The sequence below is a fragment of the Choloepus didactylus genome (genome assembly GCF_015220235.1).
Source record: "Choloepus didactylus isolate mChoDid1 chromosome 24 unlocalized genomic scaffold, mChoDid1.pri SUPER_24_unloc2, whole genome shotgun sequence".
Taxonomy (NCBI): domain Eukaryota; kingdom Metazoa; phylum Chordata; class Mammalia; order Pilosa; family Megalonychidae; genus Choloepus; species Choloepus didactylus.
Window position 1 is genome coordinate 1551140 of NW_023637605.1, and position 18957 is coordinate 1570096.

Genomic DNA, 18957 nt, shown 5'->3' on the forward strand with positions numbered 1-18957 from the left:
AAATGTTATTTAAAATTAAAAGAAATGGAGTAAAAGGAAAGGCTACCAAATATTAAAATGTATTCCAAAATTAAATCAGTGTGGTACTGGCATGAAAAATAAACATAGAATACATGGGATAAAAATAGTTCTTTGTAGGATAAAATGGGGCTTCACCAAATGGTAAAGGAAAGATTATACCATAATTAGTTCAGTTACACATGATAACTGAGAGTGCTGCTGTACGAGTCGCTATGCTAAGTCCATTTACATGCATTTTCTCCTTTACTTATTATGAGCTTATGAGGTGTAGGTAGTATTATCTCCATTTTAGAGATGAACAGACTAAAGCCCATAGAGGGTAAGGCAATTGCCCAGAGTCACATACAAAGGAAATAGTGGAACCTAGATTGGAACCAAGGATGGCAGACTCAAGTCGGTATTCTTTGATACCATGTATGTATATAAAGTTCCTGGTATCATGTCTAGAACATAATAGGCATTTAGTAAATGGTATTAGTATGAGCAACTTATAGCTTACTGTATATATTATACTCTATAAAGCTTATATATAGTATGCATTATAACTTAAATATTATTAATAGTAATAATAAAGATGCCATCTTATCACTGAGATTGAGAAAGTACCTCGGTAAATTAATAATGGTATGGTTTTTTAAGAGGAATTCAAAAAGTAGCACATAATGAACATCACTAAATATTGGTTGATTTAATAATTACTATTTTTTCATGTTGTCCCATTTCTGAGCCTTCCACGCCTGCCTCATTAGACTCTACACTCTGTCTCATAATTCTTTTAAGTGTTAGCCAAAAGATAGAGTTGAATAGAGGTGCTAGCCAAAAGATGGAGTTAGCATTTCCTTTTGAATATCCTGATATTGGCTCTTTCATTCAGCAAATATTTATTGAGCATCCACTCTGCTACGCAATGTACTAAGGTTAGAAAGACATACAAGATACATTAAAAATTGCACATTAATGTTAAAGTGCAAGCTAGACCAAACAAAACCTCAAATCCCTTGGTAAATAAATGTTCTCTCCTCTGTTAAGCCTTCTCTGATTCTCCTAGGCAAAATTAGTTACTCTCCTTAGAGCACCCAGAACAATCTGTTCAACTTGTAAAATCACACTTCTCACATTTATTAGTCTTTCTGTGAGCCTGCCTGTCTCCCATACTTGACTCCTTTAGGTCACTTTTTATTGTGTAGGGGTCAGAATGTGACCGGTACAACTCTGCTTTGGGAGATTTATGTGGTCTGGTCGATGCATTCAGTCAGTCCTTCAATAAGTATTTATCAGTATTTAGCCCATGCCGTGTACTATGCCAGGTAGTTGATAATCAGCGAGGGATAATAAGATAAACAAGGGCAGACAAATAAGAGCAAACAAACAAGATCCTAGCCCTCATGGGAACTCACATGGACACTTTAAAAGAAAGTGTTTTCTTTGTACTGTCTTTGGAAGTGTGTTTCTTTAATTTCATTGAAATCAATCAAGCATTTGAACCTTATTGTATTATTCAGATCTGTGACTCTAAGTATATTTTACAGATACATTATATCTCTTAGCTTGATAATAATGTATTGAAGTCTCCCACTATAATATCATTTCTGTTCATTGTCTTCCATTTTTGCTTTACATTTTGCCAACAAAATAAGATAGAAAGATTTAAAAATAACAGGCAAAGGAAAATTGAGGCACTGTAAATCTAAAGAAAGAAACAATATTAGTATCAGATAAAATAGACTTCAAAGCAAAACAGGCAGTAACTAGTACAAAGGAGAATTTCATATTGATAAAAGGTATAAGCTATGAATTGTGTGCTAAATAATGTAGCACCAAAAGTATAAAGTAGATCATAAAGTATGAATAAATTTTCCAAGTGGAGAAAGTGTGGGTGAGGAAAAAGATAATAAGTATTCTGGGCTAAGGGAAGTTTCAAAACGTGTGCCTCAGGAAGATCCTTCCTGAGTAGCCCTGTTATTTAGAACTTTGTTCCTAAAGAAGCAACGGCATATCCTGAAATCCCAGAATGATCCTGGTTCAGATAAAGAACAATTTGGGTCCGAAGAAAGAGTAACTATTGTAGAGTGCCTGCACTGTTGTGATCACTTCACATGAGAAAAGAGCAGCTCAGGGTGGTTTCTAGGTCACACAGCTACTAAATGGCATGTTACAGATTCAAAGACAGGCTGTCTGGCTTCAGAGCCCAGGCTCTTTCCTGGGATCTGCACTGCCTCTTGGTAGTAGTAACTGGGCTGAAATTTCCAGGAGCCCATTCCAAGTGCCACTCAGAAGAGACCACCCCTTTCTTTAAATGCCAAGTTTCCAAAGTTGCTTGGTTCCAATGGTTATGTATGATCACTGTCTCGTGGGCCTTTAGGAGCTAAGAGCATAGACTTTGTTCTGATAGGTTTTTCATTTCTCTGCCTCCCTCTTTCTGCATTCTTAGGTGCCTAGCATAGTAGGGTATATTCTTGTTCTGATAGGTTTTTCATTTCTCTGCCTCCCTCTTTCTGCATTCTTAGGTGCCTAGCATAGTAGGGTATATTCAATTCATAGGCATTCAATGAATATTTACTGTTTAATTAGTGGATTTCTTATCTTGGTGAATGGCCCCATCATCCAGCCATCTGCCTAAGCCAGAATTCTAGGAGTCTTAGATTCTTCCCTTTTCTTCACCCCCTTCCATAAAATCCTTGATCAAGTCCTATAGATTTATCTCCTTGATAGTTCTTGTCTTTTTGCCCTGGCCCTCTCCATCCTCTCACTCAGAACTTTGGTCAGGCCCTCTTTGGCTACAGGTTGATGCAGTTGCCTCTTCAACTGCCTCTTCCCCTCTGAGCCACCAGAGTGGTCTTTTAGAAATCAATGCCACTCTCTTGATGAAAATCCTTAAATGGCTCCCTATAATTTTAGAATAAAGGTCCAAATCCACAATACTCTTTTCAAGACTCTTCATGCTCTGTCACTCCAGACATGCTTAACTCCTGCAATGTGGAACCTGGTGCATTGTACTGAATTGTACTGCATTGTACTGAACCATATCTCTATGCCTTCATACATGCTGTTCTCTCAACTTAGAACATCCTTTCCCATTTTTTTGACCCACTAATTTCTACAAGCCCTTTGAAACTCAGCTCCTGCCAACTGTTTTCAGAATGCTGTCCCTCACTCTTCCATACCATCTCTCTCCTCTGTGCTTTCATACTCTCCTAACAATTCTTCTATCTTGGTACTTACACTGTCCTGTCATTGTTGTATGTGCCTATCTCCTCTACCACCTAGACTCAAAGGCAGAGATTCTTTTAGTTCATTCAGTTGCAATTGCCAAAGCCTAGCATAGGTCCTGGCCCATGATAGGTTCTTAGCTTAATAAATGTTTGTAAAATAAATAAGTGATCCTTTGTGGCTTAGTAATAATGTTTTATTCTCTAGGTACATGATTCAGTGGCCTGGTGGCCGAATCCTGCATCACCATGAGCTAGACACCTTCCTTGCACAGGCAGTGTCTACCCAGCTTTATGAACCCGATCAACTCCAAGAACTCAAGGTAATTTGATCCACTCTGGTTTAAATTCTTTTTTTTTTAAATAAACTTCATGTCTTTTTTTCCCCCAGAGCTGGGGAGAAGAGTAAGTTCTATGGGTAAATGTTTGATTTACTTTAACCAAATATTTATGCCTATTAATAAAACCAATAGGTGCCTGCTTCCCTGCTATCAAACTGGTATTGAGAATGGACAGAAAAGATGGATATTGTACAAGGCAAATCATGGCCCATAGACCACCATAAGGTTTCTGATCCTTAGATCTTGTACTACATGAAACTTATCCTGGTGTCTCCTTCTTGTCTCTGAGTAAATGTCCACTCCCCCCGCCTTTAGAATAATACATAATGGGTTTTAGGGGGAAGTACAGAAAAGCATAAAGAATAAAATAAGTCTACCATGTAACTGAAGGCAGTAGAACATACTAGTAAACAGGGCAGGGTCTGAAGCCAGGCAGCTTGGAGTTGAATCCTGACTCCATTACTTCCTAGCTGTGTGACTTTGGGCATGTTACTTAACCTCTCTAGCTTCAGTTTCCTTACTTGTAGGGTTGCGAGGATATTAAATAAAGTAATCCATGTAAAACACTTAGAATAGTGTCTGACATATTTTCAGAACACAGTACACAATGAATATTAGCTGACCCGTAGTCATGGCCTTTTAAGGTCCTAGGGTAAGCTAAAATATAAGTCAATAAGATTTTCAAAATCTTAAGCTAAAATATCAGTGAATAAGGTTCGCAAAATCTTAACTAAAAGAAAGACAGTCTGAGACAAATGGGGGGGGGTGGGTCTTTTTTATGTAAATGTAAAATTCCTTGGTCCTAGAGCAACTACTGACTCTAGACCACACTTAAGTAAGGACCTGAAAGTATGTGCTCTTTTCCTATTGAAGCCATGTAACACACCAACTGGAGATAACTGCTGTCAACATTTTGATGTTTTCTTCCAGTCCTTTGTCATGCATTTTTTTACATAGTTGAGATAGTTTATGTAATTATATATTGTGTTTTTTCACTTAACGTGGCAAATATTTTCTACATCTTAAAAATTTTAGTAAATAATATTTATATATGTTTTATATGTTCCAGAGCAAGCTAATTAAAGCAGGCCGAGAGCGAGTATCCCTGGTTGAGCTCTGTGATGGCCCGGTACCAGCAAGTCAGGCAGCGAATAAGGGACATTTCTGATCAGCTATGGGAATGGATGAATAGGGAGGGGAAAGGAGCAGACTTTGGGGAGGGAGGAAGCAGAAATGGGAAAATGTATCTGACCTTAACCTAACTTAGTTAATCATGGTCCCAAAGGCCCAGAGTCTCATATGAACATATAGGAAGATCATATGTTAGAATTTTTTTTTTGCGTGAGAGCTTAAAAGTTTTCACATTCCTTTTCTTACTCAGAGTAGTTCTTCCCTGTGGAATATTCAGATATATTATATGTCTTTCCTTGTTAGAATTCCATTTCCTTTATCTACAAAAACTCTAAGTCACTTTTGTAAGTGATGATTTTTTTGTAAAGGAACTATGTTTGGAAATAGAAGAGGGTAATAAAGTAAATGACAGGGAAGAAGCAGAGGTATTTTTGAAATAAAGCCTTAGGAAGGATGGGGGAAAGCAAGGGAAGGGAAGCCTTACCCTTTTGTCCAATTGGAGGAAATGAGCTGAAGTACCAGAACAGGTATCGCCAAACTATAGCTGCAGGCCAAACCCAGTGTTTTAGTTTCCTAGCTGCTAAAACAAATACCTTACAATGGGTTGGCTCAACAATAGGAATTTACTGGCTCACAGTTTCAGAGGCTAAAAAGCGTGCTTCCTCCCAGGGTCAGTATCTTCTGCTGGCCAGCAGTCTTTGGGGTTCCTTGACTTTTCCATCTCATGGCAATCAATGCATATGGCAACGTCTTCTTTCCTTTCCAGGTTCTGTTGACTTCTGGCTTCTGGTTGCTCCCCAGGGCTTCTCTTTCTGGGTCCAATTTCCTTTGCTTATAAGGACTTCAGCCTTATTGGATTAAGATCCACATTCATTCAGATTGGGCATGCCTTAACTAATAAAGTCTTGAAAGGTCCTCTTTACAAATGGGTTTACACCCAGAGGACCAGGGTTTGAGACCTCAACATGCCTTTTATGGGGGACATGATTCAATCCCAATAGTCTGGCCTCTGGACCCCAAAAAGACATGTTCTTCTTACATGCAAAATACATTTATTCCATCACAACATCCCAAAAATTTAAGTCATTTCAGTAACAATGCTAAGTACAATGTCTCATCAAAATCATTTTGAGCGTGGTACATCCTGGGGCAAAATTCTGTTTAATGGACCTGTGAAACCTAGAAAATGAGTTATTTGCTTCCAATATACAATAGTAGGACAAACATAGGATAAACATTCCCATTCCAGAAGGGAGAAACTGGAAGGAAAACAAGGGTCACAGGCCCCCAAAAATCTAAAACTCAGCAGGGCAAACTCCATTAGATTCTAGGGTCTGAGAGTGATCTGTGGCTTCCTTGTTCTCTTGACCTCATGGAGCAGCAGCCCCACCCCATTCCAAGCACTTATGCAGTGGCCATGCTCTTCCTGAACGCTGGGGTGTAAACCTCACCTTCTCTGCACATTCAAATGGTGGCCAGACTCTCTTCAAATGCCAAGGCACAGGCCCCACCATCTCCAAGCTTTGGGGTAGCAGCGCTTTCCTGAACAATGGGACACAAGGCCTGTCTGCTCCAAGTACCTGTGCAGATGGCCTGCTCCCTCCATGCACAGAGGCAGACCCACCCTTTCCTCACATATGGGTGGGTCTGCTCTCTTGGTCTGAGGAGATCTTTTCAGTCGAGACCTTTGCTTCCATGGTTCTGGCCTTGAAGTTATTCTTCCTTCAACTTGTCCTTCTCTGTCTCTTTCAGTCCAGGCTGGCAGTGGTTCTGTTCATACAAATTTTGCAAAAACCTTGTTGGCTTTGTATGTGGTTCCAGGGGGCCCAAACCATCAGACAATACAACTTTCCACAGATCCTTCCTGGATAACTGCATTTCCAATCCTGAATTCCTCTGAGATGTCTGGATGGATCCATGTTCAGGCACAACCTCTTTCGCAAAGAGTTTTTCCATTAAACCCTTACATGGAGCCCTGTTCTCTGGAGACTCAGGGAGGCCCTGATAGACCCATTACTGGCCCTCATCTCAGGGCACACTACCTGAGTAGGCTGAGAATTTTTCAAATCATCAGTTGCTGGTTTCTTTGCACTTAAGTTCTCAGCTTATCTCTTTCCTCTTGTATTTTACTTTTTGATGAGAAACCAGCCTGAACCTTCTACACTTAGCTTGGAAATTTCCTCAGCTGAATATCCAAGTTTATTACTTTCAATTTCTGCCTTCCATCTGACATCAGAACCAATTTTGCCAAGTTCTCTGCTACTTTATAACAAAGATCACCTTTCCTCCAGTTTCCAGTAACACATTCCTCATTTCTGTCTAATGTCTCAGAAGGGATAGCTTTAATGTCTATATTTCTACTGACATTATCTTCAAAGCAATCTAGGCTTTTTCTATCAAGTGCCTCACAATTCTTCCAGCCTCTACCCATTACCCAATTCCAAAGTTGCTTCCACATTTGTAGGTGTCTGTCATAGCAGCTCCCCACTTTGTGGTACCAAAAACTATTTTAGTTGCCTGGCTGCTAAAACGAATACCATACAGTGGGTTGGCTCAGTAATAGGAGTTTATCAGCTCATGGTTTCAGAGTCTAGAAGGCTTGCTTCTTCCCAGGGTCAGTATCTTCTGCTGGCCAGCAGTCTTTGGGGTTCCTCGGCTTTTCCATCTCATGGGAATCAATTCACATGGCAACGTCTTCTCCTTTCTTTTCCAGGTTCTATTGACTTCCGCCTTCTGGTTCCTCCCTGGGGCTTCTCTTTCTGGGTCCAGTTTCCTTTGCCTATAAGGACTTCAGCCATATTGGATTAATACGGTCCACTGTCATTCAGTTTGGGCACATCTTGACTAAAACATCTTCAAAGGTCCTATTTACAAATGGGTTCACACCCACAGGACCAGAGGTTTGAACCTGAACATACCTTTTGTGGGGGGGCATGATTCATCCCCAACACCCAGCCTGCCCCCTGTTTTGTAAATAAAATTTTATTAGAACACAGCCACATTCATTTGTTTATGTATTGTCTGTAACTGCTTTCATGGCAGAGTTGAGTAGTTGTGACAGAGATAATATGGCTCACAACATCTAAAATATTTACAACATGGCCCTTTTCAGAAGAAGTTTGCCAATCTCTGGACTAGAGGAATAGGCTTATCCTGGACAGAGCTCAGAATCTCTGATCCTGGGTGTGGAGGTAAAGGCTAAAAGTTTTATATGTCAGGTTTTTGTTCTCTCTTTTACTTAATTGTATTACTTCCCCCCTTAAAATATGGCTTAGCCTTTTGCTGGCCATGTAATAGACTATCAGTAATACTTACTGTTTTTCTTCCTTGACCTAGTCATTGTGCCTCACAAGCCCTCAGTCAGAACTAGTGTGATGGTACTGTGGTATCGTGCCACCAAGTGGTAGCCTTGGTGCTAGACAGGCTTCCTGAGTATGTAGCCTAAAGCCATTTAACTTCAGGCCTCAATTCCCTTAATGCAAGTAGAACTGTGAGACTGTACCTAGAGTGCCCAATACAGTGCCTAAAACATAGGAGATGTTCTAAAAATGGCAGCTGCTATTATTATTCTGTTCCTCATTTGAAGGCTGACCTGGCAACCAAAGTGGAAAAGATGAGACAGAGTATCCTTGAAGGAGTCAACATGAATCATCCACCACCTTCTGCTCTACTTCCATCACCTACTTTTGTACCTCCTATGGTGCCCTCTCTGTACCCTGTTTCACTTTATTCCCGAGCCATGGGCTCATTGCCACCTCCCCCTCAAGGAAGGAGCTGGGGCTTTGCAGGTCAGTACCTAAGAATGTGGTATTTTCCATCCTCAATCTATTTCATAATAACCCAAACAGTAATTATTGCCAGTTAAAGAATCAGCAGTGTCACATATACATATTTTCTCATATACCTTCTGTGCTATTATGGTAGTTTGAAGAGCAGCTTTTTGAGATGGAGGGGTATTGCCTAGGGAAGAAAGTCGACTGACTTCCCAGACCACTCTCCATAGAGGTAATTGGTCTCCAAGGATTTGATTCTCGCCAACCAAACTGATGAAATGACTGACACAGAAATCAGGAGCTGCTTTATTAATCTTGAGAACTATAACTCATATAAACTGTATCTTCATGGTTGCTGGTTAACTCATTCATCCCCTATAAGCAAATGTGCACAGGAGCTTGGAGGAAGAGCAATGGGAGGTAAGATTAAATGGTCATTGTGGGCAGACTATGATATCCTGATGTACTCATTTCCACTCTGAGGGTACACTTGATGCATTTTACTTCCTTCAGCTCAAGAAGTATGGAGAGAAATAAGTCACAGTCCACAAATACACACACACACACACACACACACACACACACACGTATGAATGATAGTGACACCTGAGCTATGAATGGCTTGAAAGATGAATAGACAGTCATGCTTAGGTAGTTAGAGATACTGAGCCTCATAATTCAAACAACCTATCCCCTGGTGAAACAGGTTAGTTTTTTCTATATTTTCAAAAAATTTTTGAAATAATTTCAAACATACAGGACAATTGCAAAAATAATGCAAAACCAATACAGAGAACTCCAACAGACCCCCTCCCAAATACCTAGATTCATCAACGTTAAAATTTTGTCACATTTACCTGCCCTTCCTTCCTTCCTTCCTTCCTTCCTTCCTTTCCTTTCCTTTCCTTTCCTTTCCTTTCCTTTCCTTTCCTTTCCTTTTCTTTCTACCTACCTACATACCTACCTACCTACCTACCTACCTATTGATCTGTCATCTAGCTGTCATCTTTCTATCTATCTTTCCATCCCTCCATCCATCTATCCATGCATCTATCTATCTATCTATCTGGCTATCTATCGATTTTATAAATATTTGATAGAAGGGTTTATACATCATGCTCCTTGAACACTTAATACCTCCATGTACATTTTTGGAGAATGAAGATATTCTCTTATGTAACTACCTTAAGTACAATTATCAAGTTAAAGCAATTTAACATTGATATAAAGCTTACATGGTATTTTAATGTGGACATTTAAACATGAAATACAGAGATTCTGTGTTCAGGTGAGAGTTACTGCTATGGTTGAAAGTGTTCATTATTGTTCCACATTTTAAAAATAATAAAGCTGGAAGTTGAAGTTTGTCACAAAATTCAATATGAATGTCGAATGCAAGGCTGTGCTTAGATGAGCAGTGTGTAAGTCTGCTCTTGTAATTCCCTGTTCAGTCAGGTAATCATCAGCCATTCCATCCCTTTAAGGTAACTTACAGATTCCTACTCTGATTCTTTGCATGTTGATTTATTGTGTACATCTCAGAAGGAAGCCTTAATTAAGGCCAGATTTCTTGGTCCTCACCATTGCCCAGCTATCAGTGATGCTTAATCTGATCAGCAGTTACTGGTGTCCACAAGGAGGCTCCTGCCCCCAAAATGCAAGTCTTTCTTGTCCCTCTTAGGAGTAGCTAACACTCTAGTTCCTTAGATTCTCATTTTTATATATATGAAGGGCTCTTTAATAATAACCTGCTAAATGAGTTTAAGGCTCTTAAAATTTTGTTTCTTTGCATAAATTAAAATGACAGGTTTACTAGAATTTGGTATTCTCTGAGGGATTGCTTTTGTGCCAAATTACAAAGTTCTGTGCTTGTGAGCACACCATCACAGAGCTGGAATTTATTCTCTTTTAAGGAGAGTAATATGAAACTTGTCTTGAATTGATCCTGGTTTTCAACTGTTGCTATTCTTGCTTTTTAAATTATAAATTACTGTTTAGTTTCATTAGTTTCAATTTAGTTTGTTGTGGGCTCTTTACCTAATCCTATAGTGTGTAGTTATGTAAATTTGTACAAAAATGTGGTTTTGGCCTATAATTTTCCAATTACTAAATTTTAAGGTGTCAACGAATTTCAAATGCCTACTATGTGCCAGTTTCTACAACAGAAAAATGAATCTTACCCACTTCCACTTGCTAAAGTGAAAAGTATATGGATTTTCAATCCCCTCCCCCTATATTTGTTTCTACCATAACCCTTTTTTGAATTGTGGAATATTTTTATCTTAGGGAAGTGGAAATAAGCAGAGTAGGGAAACGAAAGGATCTTTTGTTCCACCTATCATTCTACCTTACTCTTACTGTTCTTTATTGCATTCTTCCTGTCTTGCCAGGTCTTCATTCAATCCCACCCCAAGGAGGAAAACTGGAGATTGCTGGGATGGTTGTGGGCCAGTGGGCAGGCAGCAAATCATCCAGGGATCAAGGATGTTTTGGCATGCAAGTGGTTTCTGTCGGTGGGCCAGGAAAGGGGTTTGTATGTATTCTCGTAGGTTGGTATGAACTAGTGTCAATCAGGGTGCCCTTGGGAAAATGCCCAACTGTTGAATCCTTCTGTTAAGGTAAGAGCCATTAACTTTCCATTTTTAAAGCCAGTTTTCAGTTTAGTTCAGCAAATGCCCTGCCTTGATGAAAAAGATTATTTGCCTTAATGGCAGACATGGGACACAGAATTTAATTCAATTTAATATAGAAAGGATGGAGATAGAGGTTTACAGTGGTAACACAGAGGAGGGGTAACTAATTTAAGAGTGTCAAACTTCCTAGAGGAGGTTAGTAGTTAACAAAGTGAAAATAGGGGTATGGGCTTTATATGTTTTTCATGAGCACTCCCCCCCCCCCCTTTCTAAAGGCATGGAAAAGAACAGACTGGAAGAGGATCCAAAGGACATAAAAAAGCAAATAAACAAGTAAGCACCTTTTTTTTGAGATTACCTAGTTTCTCTTTGATACCTCTTGCCTTTTCAGCTAAATTGCAAGAGATCAGACATGGAAACCTCAGCTGCTTAGGGGAGCTTTCATAGCTTTTCCAGGCATTTGATTTCATTCCCCTGCTCTCCAGAGTCTAATGAGGGTTAGCCTGCCCAGAACTATTCCCATAGGGGTACAGAGCATCAGCCTTTTCCCTGAGTAAAGCCCGAGGATAGAAGACCTATGCCTAGCATAGAATGCACTACATGCAGCCATAAAGGAGCCAAAGTGAAATTAGCATGGTTGCCTACAGCATGCCTGAGCTTCCGATGGGCTACCAGAGAAGCTTAGAAAATTGGACTTTTGCCTTAGCAGAGTAGGAGGAAGGTGGGATAACCATTCTGCTTATTCTTCATGGCTCAGAGTGTCCTTAACTTTCCCTAATCTAGAACCTGAATTATATCACAGTTCCAAGTGTTGCTCATTGGACATGCCCCACCCCTCACCCCCCAACTGTAGTGTAAGGACCTATTCTTGTAGTGATCCAAAATCTTGTACTGGACTCCAATTGCTGGGCTCCTGATCATATAGCAGCTACCAATTCTTGAGTGCCTGTTTTATACCAGGCACTCTACTAGACATTTTACACGCAGTACTTCACAAGGGTGAGGATTAATGCTAGGCAGGTATTAATGTATCCATATTTTTAAATGAGAAAGTGGAGGCTCAGAGAGTGTCATATAGTTATGTAGCAAAACCTCAGGATCTCATTGAAACAGGTGGAAAACTTAGTCACTCTTTTTTTTTTTAAATGCAGTTTTATTGAGATATATTCACACAACATACAGTCCTTCAAAGTGCACAATCAGTTGTTCATAGTTGTACATTGATCACCATAATCAATCTCTGAACTTTCCATTACTCCAAAAAATAAAATAAAAATTATAATAAAAAAGAACATCCAAAACATTCCATTCCCCACCTCCCCTCATTGTTCATTTACTTTTTCTCACACTCATTCCTTGTTTTTCTTAACTTTATCAAAAAATTTAAAAACAAGCAATAAAAAAACATTTCAAAACCAAAACAAAGGACTAAGAAAAGACATATAACCTAAAATAACTACATTGCTTCCAACATGTTCCTACCCTACCCCAAGAAAAATAGACTATAACTCAACAAAGGAATAAGAAAAACAAATAACCTAAAATAACTACATTTCTGCAAACTTGTTTCTACCACAACCCCCAGAAATTAACAAACCATAGTTGTTCCTGAGCATTCCCAGAACATTGTTTACTTTCCATGATTTATCTGTTATTAGATTATCGTTCCCCTCTCACTATTTGCTGTCTTTCGCTAGGTCCCCTACATTCCACAGTATAAACCATTTATTTTACTTTTTTCCCAGTGTTCACATTAATGGTTACAAACAGTATCTCTCTTTTTGTCCCTGGCTTATTTCACTCAGCACTCTTTTTTTTTTTTTTTAATCTTCATTTTATTGAGATATATTCACATACCACGCAGTCATACAAAACAAATCGTACTTTTGATTGTTTACAGTACCATTACATAGTGGTACATTCATCACCCAAATCAATCCCTGACACCTTCATTAGCACACACACAAAAATAACAAGAATAATATTTAGAGTGAAAAAGAGCAATTGAAGTAAAAAAGAACACTGGGTACCTTTGTCTGTTTGTTTCCTTCCCCTATTTTTCTACTCATCCATCCATAAACTAGACAAAGTGGAGTGTGGTCCTTATGGCTTTCCCAATCCCATTGTCACCCCTCATAAGCTAAATTTTTATACAATTGTCTTCGAGATTCATGGGTTCTCGGTTGTAGTTTGATAGTTTCAGGTATCCACCACCAGCTACCCCAATTCTTTAGAACCTAAAAAGAGTAGTCTAAAGTGTGCATAAGAGTGCCCACCAGAGTGACCTCTTGGCTCCTTTTGGAATCTCTCTGCCACTGAAGCTTATTTCATTTCCTTTCACATCCCCCTTTTGGTCAAGAAGATGTTCTCCGTCCCACGATGCCAGGTCTACATTCCTCCCCGGGAGTCATATTCCACGTTGCCAGGGAGATTCACTCCCCTGGGTGTCTGATCCCACGTAGGGGAGAGGGCAGTGATTTCACCTTTCAAGTTGGCTTAGCCAGAGAGAGAGGGCCACATTTGAGCAACAAAGAGGCATTCGGGAGGAGGCTCTTAGGCACAACCATAGGGAGGCCTAGCCTCTCCTTTGCAGCAACCGTCTTCCCAAGGGTAAAACCTGTGGTAGAGGGCTCAACCCATCAAACCACCAGTCCCCTATGTCTGTGGTCATGTTAGCAACCATAGAGGTGGGGTAGGCGAATACCCCTGCATTCTCCACAGGCTCCTCAAGGGGGCACTACATCTTTTTTTTTTCCTTGTTTTTCTTTCTTTTTTTTTTTTTTTTAACTTTCCCTTCTTTTTTTGGTTTTTCTTTTCTTTTTCTAACTTTCCCTTCTTTTTTAAATCAACTGTATGAAAAAAAAGTTAAAAAGAAAACAAACATACAATAAAAGAACATTTCAAAGAGACCATAACAAGGGAGTAAGAAAAAGACAACTAACCTAAGATAACTGCTTTACTTCCAACATGTTCCTACTTTACCCCAAGAAAGTTACCTAATATAGCAACATTTCTGTGAACTTGCTCCTACTATATCCATCAGAAATTAACAGACCATAGTCATTCCTGGGCATCCCCAGACCATCAAATAGCTTATCTGTTCTTCTTGGATTATTGTTCCCCCTTCCTTAATTGCTCTCTATTGCTAGTTCCCCTACATTCTACATTATAAACCATTTGTTTTACATTTTTCAAAGTTCACATTAGTGGTAGCATATAATATTTCTCTTTTTGTGCCTGGCTTATTTTGCTCAGCATTATGTCTTCAAGGTTCATCCATGTTGTCATATGTTTCACAAGATCGTTCCTTCTTACTGCCGCGTAGTATTCCATCGTGTGTATATACCACATTTTATTTATCCACTCATCTGTTGAAGGACATTTGGGTTGTTTCCATCTCTTGGCAATTGTGAATAATGCTGCTATGAACATTGGCGTGCAGATATCTGTTCGTGTCACTGCTTTCCGATCTTCCGGGTATATACCGAGAAGTGCAATCGCTAGATTGAATGGTAACTCTATTTCTAGTTTTCTAAGGAACTGCCAGACTGAGTCCAGAGTGGCTGAACCATTATACAGTCCCACCAACAATGAATAAGAGTTCCAATTTCTCCACATCCCCTCTAGCATTTGTAGTTTCCTGTTTGTTTAATGGCAGCCATTCTAACTGGTGTTAGATGGTATCTCATTGTGGTCTTAATTTGCATCTCTCTAATAGCTAGTGAAGCTGAACATTTTTTCATGTGTTTCTTGGCCATTTGTATTTCCTCTTCAGAGAACTGTCTTTTCATATCTTTTGCCCATTTTATAATTGGGCTGTCTGTACTATTGTCATTGAGTTGTAGGATTTCTTTATATGTGCAAGATATCAGTCTTTTGTCAGATACATGGTTTCCAAAATTTTTTCCCATTGAGTTGGCTGCCTCTTTACCTTTTTGAGAAATTCCTTTGAGGTGCAGAAACTTCTAAGCTTGAGGAGTTCCCATTTATCTATTTTCTCTTTTGTTGCTTGTGCTTTGGGTGTAAAGTCTAGGAAGTGGCCGCCTAATACAAGGTCTTGAAGATGTTTTCCTACATTATCTTCTAGGAGTTTTATGGTACTTTCTTTTATATTGAGATCTTTGGTCCATTTTGAGTTAATTTTTGTGTAGGGTGTGAGGTAGGGGTCCTCCTTCATTCTTTTGGATATGGATATCCAACTCTCCCAGCCCCATTTGTTGAAAAGACCATTATGACTCAGTTCAGTAACTTTGGGGGCCATATCAAAGATCAGTCGGCCATAGATCTGAGGGTCTATCTCTGAATTCTCAATTCGATTCCATTGATCTGTATGTCTATATTTGTGCCAGTACCATGCTGTTTTGGCAACTGTGGCTTTATAATAAGCTTCAAAGTCAGGGAGTGTAAGACCTCCCACTTCGTTTTTCTTTTTTAGAGTGTCTTTAGCAATTCGAGGCATCTTCCATTTCCAAATAAATTTGATAACTAGCTTTTCCAAGTCTGCAAAGTAGGTTGTTGGAATTTTGATTGGGATTGCATTGAATCTGTACATGAGTTTGGGTAGAGTTGACATCTTAATGACATTTAGTCTTCCTATCCATGAACATGGAATATTTTTCCATCTTTGAAGGTCCCCTTCTATTTCCTTTAGTAGAGTTATGTAGTTTTCTTTGTATAGGTCTTTTACATCTTTGGTTAAGTTTATTCCTAGGTACTTGATTTTTTTAGTTGCTATTGAAAATGGTATCTTTTTCTTGAGTGTCTCTTCAGTTTGTTCATTTCTAGCATATAGAAACATTACTGACTTATGTGCATTAATCTTGTGTCCCTCTACCTTGCTAAATTTGTTGATTAGCTCTAGTAGCTGTATCATCGATTTCTCAGGGTTTTCTAGATATAAGATCATATCATCTGCAAACAATGACAGTTTTACTTCTTCTTTTCCAATTTGGATGCCTTTTATTTCTTTGTCTTGCCGGATTGCCCTGGCTAGCACTTCCAGCACAATGTTGAATAACAGTGGTGACAGCGGGCATCCTTGTCTTGTTCCTGATCTTAGAGGGAAGGCTTTCAGTCTCTCACTATTGAGTACTATGCTGGCTGTGGGTTTTTCATATATGCTCTTTATCATGGTGAGGAAGTTCCTTTCAATTCCTACCTTTTGAAGTGTTTTTATCAAAAACAGATGTTGGATTTTGTCAAATGCTTTTTCAGCATCTATTGAGATGATCAATTGATTTTTCCCTTTTGACTTGTTAATGTGTTGTAATACATTGATTGATTTTCTTATGTTGAACCATCCTTGCATGCCTGGAATAAACCCCACTTGGTCATGGTGTATGATTTTTTTAATGTGTCTTTGGATGCGATTTGCAAGTATTTTGTTGAGGATTTTTGCATCTATATTCATTAGGGAGATTGGCCGGTAGTTTTCCCGTTTTGTAACATCTTTGCCTGGTTTTGGTATTAGATTGATGTTAGCTTCACAAAATGAGTTAGGTAGTGTTCCATTTTCTTCAATGTTTTGAAAGAGTTTGAGTAAGATTGGTGTGAGTTCTTTTTGGAAAGTTTGGTAGAATTCCCCTGTGAAGCCATCTGGCCCTGGGCATTTATTTGTGGGAAGATTTTTGATGACTGATTGGATCTCTTTGCTTGTGATGGGTTGGTTGAGGTCTTCTATTTCTTCTCTGGTCAGTCTAGGTTGTTCATATGTTTCCAGGAAATTCTCCATTTCCTCTTCATTATTCAGTTTGTTGCCATACAGTTGTTCATAGTACCCTCTTATAATTTTTTTAATTTCTTTAGGATCTGCAGTTATGTCACCTTTTTCATTCATTATTTTGTTTATATGGGTCTTCTCTCTTTTTGATTTTGTCAATCTAGCTAGGGGCTTGTCAATCTTGTTGATCTTCTCAAAGAACCAACTTTTGGTGATATTCATCCTCTCTATTGTTTTTTTGTTCTCTATGTCATTTATTTCTGCTTTAATCCTTGTTATTTCTTTTCTTCTACTTGGTTTAGGATTGGTTTGCTGTTCATTTTCTAGCTTCTTCAGTTGATCAATTAGTTCTTTGATTTTGGCTCTTTCTTCCTTTTTAATATATGCGTTTAGTGCTATAAATTTCCCCCTTAGCACTGCTTTTGCTGCATCCCATAGGTTTTGGTATGTTGTGTTCTCATTTTCATTCGTCTCTTTATATTTAGCAATTTTTCTTGCTATTTCTTCGTTAACCCACTGATTGTTTAGGAGTGTGTTGTTTAACCTCCAGGTATTTGTGAATTTTCTAAGTCTCTGATGGTTATTGACTTCTAATTGTATTCCATTGTGGTCAGAGAATGTGCTTTGAATAATTTCAATCTTTTTAAATTTATGGAGGCTTGTTTTATGTCCCAGCATATGATCTATTCTGGAGAAAGTTCCGTGAGCACTAGAAAAGTATGTGTATCCTGGTGATTTGGGATGCAATGTCCTGTATATGTCTGTTAAATCTAATTCATTTATCAGATTGTTTAGGTTTTCAATTTCCTTATTGGTCTTCTGTCTGGTTGATCTATCTATAGGAGAGAGTGATGTGTTGAAGTCTCCCACAATTATTGTGGAAACATCAATTGCTTCCTTTAGTTTTGCCAGTGTTTCTTTCATGTATTTTGTGGCACCTTGATTGGGTGCATAGACATTTACGATTGTTATTTCTTCTTGTTGAATTGCCCCTTTTATTAGTATGTAGTGGCCTTCTTTGTCTCTCAAAACATCCCTGCATTTGAAGTCAATTTTATCTGAGATTAATATTGCTACACCTGCTTTCTTTTGGCTGTAGCTTGCATGAAATATTTTTTTCCATCCTTTCACTTTCAGTTTCTTTGTGTCCCTGTGTCTAAGATGAGTCTCTTGTATGCAACATATTGATGGTTCATTTTTTTTTGATCCATTCTGCGAATCTATATCTTTTAATTGTGGAGTTTAATCCATTTACATTCAACGTTATAACCGTGAAGGCATTTCTTGAATCAGCCATCTTATCCTTTGGTTTATGTTTGTCATATTTTTCCCCTCTGTCTATTAATATCCTTTATTGTACCCATACCGAATCTCTTTAGTACTGAACCTTTCTCCAAGTCTCTCTGTCCTTTCTTTGTTTCTCTGTCTGTAGGGCTCCCTTGAGTATCTCCAGTAGGGCAGGTCTGTTGTTAGCAAATTCTCTCAGCATTTGTTTGTCTGTGAAAAATTTAAGCTCTCCCTCAAATTTGAAGGAGAGCTTTGCTGGATAAAGTATTCTTGGTTGGAAATTTTTCTCACTCAGAATTTTAAATATATCGTGCCACTGCCTTCTCGCCTCCATGGTGGCTGCTGAGTAGTCACTACTTAGTCTTATGCTGTTTCCTTTGTATGTGGCGAATTGCTTTTCTCTTGCTGCTTTCGGAACTTGCTCCTTCTCTTCCGTGTTTGACAGTGTGATCAGTATATGTCTCGGAGTGGGTTTATTTGGATTTATTCTACTTGGAGTTCGCTGAGCATTTATGATTTGTTTATTTATGTTGTTTAGAAGATTTGGGAAGTTTTCCCCAACAATTTCTTTGAATACTCTTCCTAGACCTTTACCCTTTTCTTCCCCTTCTGGGACACCAATGAGTCTTATATTCGGACGTTTCATATTATCTATCATATCCCTGAGGTCCATTTCAATTTTTTCAATTTTTTCCCCATTCTTTCTTTTATGCTTTCATTTTCCATTCTGTCATCTTCCAGGTCACTGATTCGTTGTTCATCTTCCTCTAGTCTTGTACTATGAGTGTCCAGAATCTTTTTAATTTGGTAAACAGTTTCTTTAATTTCCATGAGGTCATCCAT

At 38.7% G+C, this 18957-nt stretch overlaps 1 protein-coding gene across 1 annotated transcript in view; it reads left to right on the top strand.

Annotated features, from left to right (window-relative positions):
* FAM120C (family with sequence similarity 120C) overlaps positions 1-18957 on the top strand; it is a 133839-nt gene that overhangs the window by 110207 nt on the left and 4675 nt on the right. The window contains 3 exon segments of the mRNA XM_037823779.1: positions 3439-3553; positions 10866-11004; positions 11384-11441. Coding sequence (XP_037679707.1) covers positions 3439-3553; positions 10866-11004; positions 11384-11441 — 312 coding nt within the window.